The sequence below is a fragment of the Coregonus clupeaformis genome, chromosome 6 (assembly GCF_020615455.1).
Source record: "Coregonus clupeaformis isolate EN_2021a chromosome 6, ASM2061545v1, whole genome shotgun sequence".
Lineage (NCBI taxonomy): Eukaryota > Metazoa > Chordata > Actinopteri > Salmoniformes > Salmonidae > Coregonus > Coregonus clupeaformis.
In genome coordinates, this window is record NC_059197.1 from 40,587,929 (window position 1) to 40,596,661 (window position 8,733).

The 8,733-nt window shown below is 38.8% G+C and overlaps 1 protein-coding gene across 1 annotated transcript; it reads right to left on the reverse strand.

Annotated features, from left to right (window-relative positions):
- Positions 1-620: 620 nt before the first annotated feature.
- Positions 621-6,531, reverse strand: LOC121567943 (14-3-3 protein gamma-2). Its single transcript, XM_041878342.2, has 2 exons — positions 6,270-6,531; positions 621-1,795 (listed from the first exon to the last, which is right to left on the reverse strand). Exons 1-2 carry the CDS (start codon positions 6,354-6,356, stop codon positions 1,136-1,138), a joined length of 747 nt encoding a protein of 248 aa, XP_041734276.2. The 5' UTR covers positions 6,357-6,531; the 3' UTR covers positions 621-1,135.
- Positions 6,532-8,733: the final 2,202 nt, after the last annotated feature.

The following is an 8,733-nucleotide window of genomic DNA, read 5'->3' on the forward strand; positions in this document are numbered from 1 at the left end:
TATGTTTCCAGTATCATATCTAGAGCAGTCAGAGGACAGTCAAATTGGATTTAATGCCGATTATCCCTAAAACTAGAAGTCGTGAAAGAGGAAATTGATAACAGTATTTTATCCTTACCTCATTGCCATGATTAGCATTAACTTTACAATAAACATCCAACATTTTAACAAAACATGTGCATTTTACTTTTTCTAGTTGATTTGGTCAGATTAATAGTATTTGCGTTTTCTTGGCTTTCCTGCACTCCCTTCTAGAGTGAGTGATATTATATCTTAAAGGGCAACTCTGCAACTTTTGAAACCTCATATTCATTATCTCCAGCACCAAACCAATGTCTACATATGTGAAAACAGTGCATTTCTACGTTTAGTAGAAAAAAATATAGCATTAAAATGTTCTACCCGATGACATCATCAAAAGTTAAAACATTTTAAAAACAGTGATTTTCAAACACTATGATATTTGCAGTGACGTGGGGAGCAAGAAAATACCCTCCCTCTGACTAGAAACTCATTGCAGGTTTTGAAAATCACTGTTTTTCTTACTTTTAATCCTACCCTGTGATGTCACAGAGAAGCATTTTTTAGGACCTTTCTTCTTATCTTTTTAACCACAGATCATAGAAACGAGCTGTTTTCACATATGTAGACACTGGTTTGGTGCTGTAGATAATGAATATGAGGTTGAAAAGTGGCTACTACTGGGACCATTGCAAACTATTTTTGTGAGGCACTCTCACTCAAGTGTTTCCCCCCCCCCCCTTCCTCAAGTGTCTGACTTTCTATCATGCATAAACCTAACTAAGCAGCTTCCCTTGGTACGACAATAGTCCCTATGCCAGTGTGAGACTGCCAAACCAATCCAACAACAACCACTTCAGGCTGATTGACTGACATTTCAGTGGTTTTGGCAAATGTCAAAGAGAAAATCAAGAAGACGGAGGCCCTTTCAACCATTTATATATATTTATATATATATTAACCTAAGATGTAACCTCCCCTCTCACCTTTCTTTTGATTCTTTTCTTTTAACACATGGAAAAATAAAGAACTGCGGCTGCGGTACGATCATCGGCAAAAGCGGCTGCCAAAGCCCACCGCCCCTTCATAATATTTTTTTTCTAAGTGTGGTTTATTAATCTTTGTTGCCCTCCCCTCCCTCGTCATCCTGCTGGTCACTTGTCCACAGTGTTAAGTTGTCTCGGAGCAGCTGCATGATGAGAGTTGAGTCTTTGTAGGAGTCCTCATTCAGGGTGTCCAGCTCAGCAATAGCGTCATCGAAGGCGGTCTTGGCCAGATGACAGGCCTGCTCAGGGGCATTCTGGATCTCATAGTAAAACACAGAGTAGTTAAGAGCCAAGCCAAGGCGGATGGGGTGGGTGGGCTGCATGTGCTCTTTGCTGATCTCATGGGCCTCGTTGTAAGCCTTCTCTGATGACTCGATGACGGTGGCCCTCTTCTCGCCCGTGGCCACCTCGGCCAGGTAGCGGTAGTAGTCGCCCTTCATCTTCAGGTAAAACACCTTGCTCTCGTGCTGCGTTTCGTTGCAGTTCTTGATCAGGTAGTTATCCAGCAGGTTGAGCACGTCCTGACACACAGCCTCCAGCTCCTTCTCAATCTTCTCTCTGTAGGCCCGAACCATTTCAATCTTTTTCTCATTTCCATCTGCAGAGGTCTTCTGCTCGATGCTAGAGATCACCCTCCAAGAGGAACGGCGGGCCCCCACCACATTCTTATAGGCCACAGACAGGAGGTTCCTCTCCTCGTTAGATAGGGCCTCATTGAGCTCTGTTACCTGGGGAGGGGACAGAGCAGTGGTCATAAATGCACTATCCTGTGTAAGACAGCCAATAAACCCCTATGTTATGCATTCATGAATGTAAACAGTTTTTTTTTTTTCAACAATATCACGGACAGAAGGTATGGTTTTACATGAAATCATACCAGAGCATTTATTGTACTCTATGTCACAGCCCTATACAATATCATACCTATCATATCTACTGTACAGTATGTTCTGTTATTATTCTAACTGGATGCACATACGGCACTGCATTGGGAATGAGCAAGATTCAATTAGTTTCCATGGCAATCAGCTCACTTAGTGCACCAGTAGCTCCAGCTGCCATGTGGACAGCTAATGCTAGCAAGTGGAGAACCATATTGAAGATATTGAGAGAGAGTGGGGGTTGGGACTGGAGAGGGGGCAGAGGGTTGGAGGTAGCTATGTTCCCACGAGGAATCCAGGGGCAGCTGCAGTGTAAGTGTAGACGGTCAGTCGATCATCGCACAGGCAGTTCCTGTGTCTCCCTGACCTTCTCCTCTGCTTTAAACTGACCTTTTCACCTGTCTAAAACCCCTTGTAATGCTGTCACCCTGGACATGCTTTTCACCTACTACTTGACTCTATACGTAAAAGGTAGGAGGTAACGTGTTAATCCCGGGAATGTCAAATAGTGTACTGTAAAAAGCACAACAGTAACCTTTGAACTTTTAACGTTGTAAATCCTGACCTCGTTCTACTAACCTACAAGGTATTTAGTGTCTCTGACTGAAAGACATTGGGTAGCAAATTACAATAGGTAAAATTAAATATTCTCAACAGTTTAACCCACACACAAATGTCACATATACAGTATCTTCCCTGGGTCATTCCAACAATTTGGTGCCTTTTGAGATATGTAACTTGGTGAAAAAAAAGGTTTGATTTAATAAAAACTTAATAAAAAACATGTTTTCAAATCTCAAGAGGTTAAATATAAAATAACACGGTTAACATCATACATCTACCATAAATTCCCTTGTGACGGGGAATGGAAGTTTGTGTGCAACAGGAAGGGACAATTGAATGCAAGCTTCAAAAAACTAAATGAAATTGTTAAAACATTTCTAGCCTGTCTATCTATGGGTAACAGGGTTGATGTGATATGCTCGACCCACTCAGTTTTCCACCACAAAAAAAACAGAAAATTGCCAAAGAACCAGCTCACCTGCTTTTACACTATGATTTGACTATTAGATGTTCAATGTTTATTTTATTTTGTATCTTCTCTTTAACTCTGCATTGTTGTAAAAGGACCCGTCAGTAAGCATTTCACTGTTAGTCTACATATGTTGTCTACGAAGCATGTGACAAATAACATTTGATTTGTTTCTTTTGAAACCTTTTTTTGAAAAGGAATAGTTTCAACATATTAAAATGAGATTTCAGTTCACGTAACAGGGTAGACCTTAAAATGAGGGACAAGTTTTTTTTTTTTTTTTTTTACCTTAAAATGAATCAATAATCACATGAAATAAATAATAGTATTAAGAAATGACTTTTTCAAAACAACTAAATAACTAGGGCTTTAGAATGATGATGAAATTCTGGGGTTAAGTAGGTTAAAGTATTTTTGGAATTCACAGAGGGTGCACAGAGTGACATGTCAAAATGCTGAATCTTTATTCATATTAGAAATCTGATTTATTGAATTATCCATGTGGTCTATATTAAAGGGTACTTCATTTAAACAGGCTTTTAAAATGCAATATTGGTGCAACATTTCTACTTTAAATACCAAAGGGATGCAAAAGACACGTATTTTGTGGAACGACCCCCCTATCTGTGTTGAATATCACATTAAGAGCAACTGAAAAGACCTGAGACGATCAATATCACTTCCAGTCCACTTCCAGATTACCTTACATCGATAAAACACAAGTTTTTATCTCCACCTAAATCAATATCTGCAAAATAATTAGATTATCTAGATTAGAACTATAGAGAGGGAAGATGCAGACAGCAAAATGCTACAGTTTAAATACAGCTACAGAGAAAATACAGCTTAATGAGTGGCCCATTCTAGCAAAGTGCTCTCTCTCATTGAGAAGCTAACGTTGCTCCTTTCTGGTGAGCTGATGTGACATTCCCCTCCCAGCCTGATAGAGGAGCACAAAGGATGCGGCTGATAGGTGACATCACAGCCATCGTGTGCATGGATGACAGAATATTTCTAAACAGGCCTTTTTCCTTCCCAGCTTGAAATGCAAGAACATACAATTCACAGCTCAAATGCCATGGCATTACTAAGCAAATGTTCAATTACTATCTAATTGTTAGTCCATCTGATTGTGATGGATCCGTAAGAAACATAATGAACAGAGAGTGCAAAAGAACACAAGTGATGTTGGAAAAGCCCATCATATGCAATTCTTGCCAGTGAATCATCATTGTACCAAAATGCTGATGTCAGTAAATATAAATATAGAGAGGCAGCCTACCATACTGATCTGAATACCTAATTGCCAGGCCGAACAATTATTGATGGGCTGGGTAAAAATCTGTCACGACTATCCTGAACACATTATGCTACTGTAAATGCATTACATATTTAAAAAATAAAAATGCCTTCAATGACATTCAATGCATTAACTGACAAAGCAGCACTGCCTATAGTTGCATCTTACTGCATTGATGCATTAAGGAACCAATGCATGCAGGGTAATATTGTACTGTACTGGTCAAGGTGAGATCTCAACATAAAAGTATACTTCTCATTGCTTTTTCCTGCCATCAAGTGAACCCTGGCTGCAGTGGCAAGGAATTTCCCATAGGAGAGGGGAATGAGTACACACCCCTACACTGCAAAAGGCCCAGTTCTGACTGCATGCACTGACACAGCAGATTGCTTAAAGGGAAAGGAATCCCACATGCACATATCACTAAAATTATGTTGCTTGCAACCAGAAATCTGAGACAGAAAGTATTATTAGGTAGTAATAATAATGCTTAAGATTTTCTTTCATTACAGGGTGAAAAAACAGTTGTTGAGTATAGTTTTAATTCTAAAGCACTAGGCTAGGCTACATAATGATTGGAGGAGACTGGGCATATAGGTTTAGGGCCTAATGACAACGCATTTTTCACACAGTGTGAGACCTGTATCAATAAACCAAACAATAATCTAAATGTCATTCAATTACTTTAAAGAACACACAGCTCATCCATATCCAAACATATAGTATGTCTAGAGGCTACTGCACACGTTGACAGTGACACACAATGCGACATACAGGTGCAATGCAGAATGATAATGTGATCAAGTAACTTAATGTAGCTCAACGACTGAACACTAAAGGATCAATATCCAATCTGATCATTGACTCACTGCAATACGACAAAATTATGCTGTCTCCTACATTTGTTTTATGTAAAGAACTGGAAACTGAACAACCATTTATGCAGGAATAGATCCTCATCCAGAGAACATCTGTAGCCTATATGAACAAATACACACACACACATATATATATATATATATATATATATATATATATATATATATATATATATATATACACACATACATATATATACATATATACATACATATATATATATATATATATATATATATATATATATATATATATATATATATATATATATATATATTATCAAGAGGAGACATTTAACTCACCAATATAATTTAACAAATATTACTATTATTACTAGGCTATTATTTAATTCAATCTAGATATTACAGGAAAAATCTATCAATATTCGAGCAACCTCACATGGCACAATCCTAAAGACCAAATTCTAAATGATCTGAATTTAATAGATCACATGGGGAATTAAGTCCCACTGGGCATACACTGGTTGAATCAAAGTTGTTTCTACGTAATTTCAATGAAATTACGTTAAAACCAACGTGGAATAGACGTTGAATCGACGTCTGTGCCCAGTGGCATAAAACATTTTTCAAATGTTGTAATGTGAGGGACACGTTTGACAGAGAAATCAATGTTCTTTGGTGCCTCTGAATACATTTCGTGGTAATATTACTCCACTACATTGATTTTAAAGGCACGAGAAAGGCACCGCCCAAGGAGCATTCGATAGCATACATTGATTGCCTTTCTTGAATGTTTGAGCTCCACATGCAGGCTATTCTATTCGTTATAATTAAACAGTGATTGAGCCCTATGAAACAGACTTGATATTCTGAATGGTGTAGGCTAGTATTGGTGTAGGCTATTGCAATGCAGTGTAGTGATGTCTAGGATTGCTGGCAAAACCTTTACTGAATCTAATATCAAATTGTTTAAGTTCTATACACATCACATCCATGAAAAATCTCTAGGAATGCAATCCAATATCTAAATAGTGATCATTCATATTTATTAGAATTACATTGTAGATAATTCAATGTTTCATTGAACACCATATCATAGACCTTATTCATAGCCAATTCATATGCAATGGTTTTGGAGGAGAGACTTACCGATTTCATGGCAGCTGCCATATCATCATATCTTTCAGCCTGTTCAGCCAGCCTGGCTTTCTGCACCAGCTGCTCGCGATCAACCATTTTAATATTTGGTTAGTGTGAACGTTATTCTATAGGTTTTGGGATAAAATGATATGTGTACTACTCGCAATGCTGTGAAATTCTATGCGAACCTAGGCTACAGCTGTTCCGTATAGTCTGAGCTCGTGCCGACGGGACACCCTTTCTCGTTCCTCACAGTTTCCCCTGGCTGCGTCATCACTCAGAAAGGTGGGTGTCTAGCTACTGATGTAACAGTCCTTACATGGGAATCCAGAGGTCCTGCATATGTGGGATGAGAGCGAATCAGATTTCCTGTTTCATTCCCACTAGGCAATCAATGACTATGTAGGAAATTGAGTCCAATAGGTCTCCTTAGTGATTCTAAACCTAACCCTTACCCTAACCCATAACGCTAAACCTAACCTTAACTTAATGTCCACACCCCAGCTCAACCCTAAACGTACCTCTACCTAACACCTGACACCTGTCACTGAACTAACCAATCACTGTTACCAATGCAAATAGTGACCTCTCCTGGCAAGATAAGTTTAATACAACTATTTGTCATATACTAGTGTCACAACTTGATTGGGCTGCCTGTTTCCTCTGAGAAAATCAGATGCAATCCTTGCAACACAACTGGAAGTCTTGCCAAACATTTTTCAAAGGTCAGATATCCTTATTCATATTCAATGGGTCTGGGAAGTCCCAAATGGAACCCTATTCCCTATATAGTGCACCACTGTTGACCAAGTAGTGCACTATATCACACACAATGTCAGTGCATTAAAATCAAGTTACTGCAGGGAGATGGAGTGATGGAGAAGGGACCGCCTGCTTTCTGTACATTTAGTCCAGCGGCACCAATCCAATGAGTCATTCAGAACCCCCTCTGCTGGTACAGCATGGTATAACGTCATGACTCAGTGCAAAGGATGGATGAATCATCACCGCCTGTGCTAACTCCTTGCATTTGCGAATCACTAAGGGGTGAATCCTAACTTCCCGTTGACATTAATGCATAACTAAGTGTAAATTCAACCTAAGTGGAAGTTTAGGATTCACCCCTAAACGTAATTTATTTGGTCTTTTTTGACATAGTTTCAGAGGACTGTAGGTCCAGGTAGAATGTGTTTGTCAGTCACACAAGTCTGAATATTAGCTGGAAAGGAGTCCTACATGTATTGTTGTAGTGGGGACAATGGCGAACATGCATTCTGCAGAATCAGGACATTGTTGGTTCACACCTGGCTCCAGTTGGAGGGACAGATCAGCTAATTAGTAAAGATGTTCCAAGCAGATTAAGGTATCACAAACGTCAGATGATTATTTTCTGTCTCTCAGACCTTCAATGTAGGATGGCTGCATAGGCACCAACGCTTACCGTCTTTCTTCTCTCTGCCTGCCTTTCTCTCACTCTTTCTTTCTTTCTTTCTTTCTTTCTTTCTCTCACTCTCTCACTCCTCTTTCTTTCTTTCTTTCTTTCTTTCTCTCACTCTCTCACTCCTCTTTCTTTCTTTCTTTCTTTCTTTCTTTCTTTCTTTCTTTCTTTCTTTCTTTCTTTCTTTCTTTCTTTCTTTCTTTCTTTCTTTCTTTCTTTCTTTCATTCTTTCTTTCTTTCTTTCTTTCTTTCTTTCTTTCTTTCTTTCTTTCTTTCTTTCTTTCTTTCTTTCCTTTTGTCTCTCTCTCTTATGGAGATAGAGTACTGCCATCTCTCCTTCTCTCTCTCTCCCTCTCACACGCTCACTCCCCTGTCTCACGCCCCTCTCTCCCATCTTTCTCTCTTTCTCTCTCCTCTCACTCACTCACTGTCTCCACACTCTTCACCTTAGTTTCAACCCCTTGCATTTTTCAAGGCAGTGGTGAGAGAGATAATCTGCTGCTAACCTAAATTCATAGAAAGAAGTTGAGTTGAGTCTCAATATAACCTGAAAACCCTCTTGAGTCAATTTCTGCTGCTCTGCAGAAATCTAATTAGCATAATAAAATAATCCCCATAAAAATATGTCTGTTTAAACTAGACATATCAGTTTTTTTGCATGGGCTGTGTCTATGACCACTCTATTGAAAGGTGAGTCTTTCATGAACACATACATGTTGGTTGTTTTGCTCTAGGATGCCCACAAGACTCGCCAGAAGATAGCCCAGCACCAGTTTAAAAATGAATGGAAGTATACAGTGGGGAAAAAAAGTATTTAGTCAGCCACCAATTGTGCAAGTTCTCCCACTTAAAAAGATGAGAGAGGCCTGTAATTTTCATCATAGGTACACGTCAACTATGACAGACAAAATAAGAAAAGAAATTCCAGAAAATCACATTGTAGGATTTTTTATGAATTTATTTTCAAATTATGGTGGAAAATAAGTATTTGGTCACCTACAAACAAGCTAGATTTATGGCTCTCACAGACCTGTA

Coding starts and splice junctions, on each gene's coding strand:
- LOC121567943 (XM_041878342.2), bottom strand. CDS start 6,356: ATGGTTGATCGCGAGCAGCTGGTGCAGAAAGCCAGGCTGGCTGAACAG. Junction 1,796..6,269: donor TGGCAGCTGCCATGAAATCG/GTAAGTCTCTCC, acceptor TCCCCTCCCCAG/GTAACAGAGCTCAATGAGGC.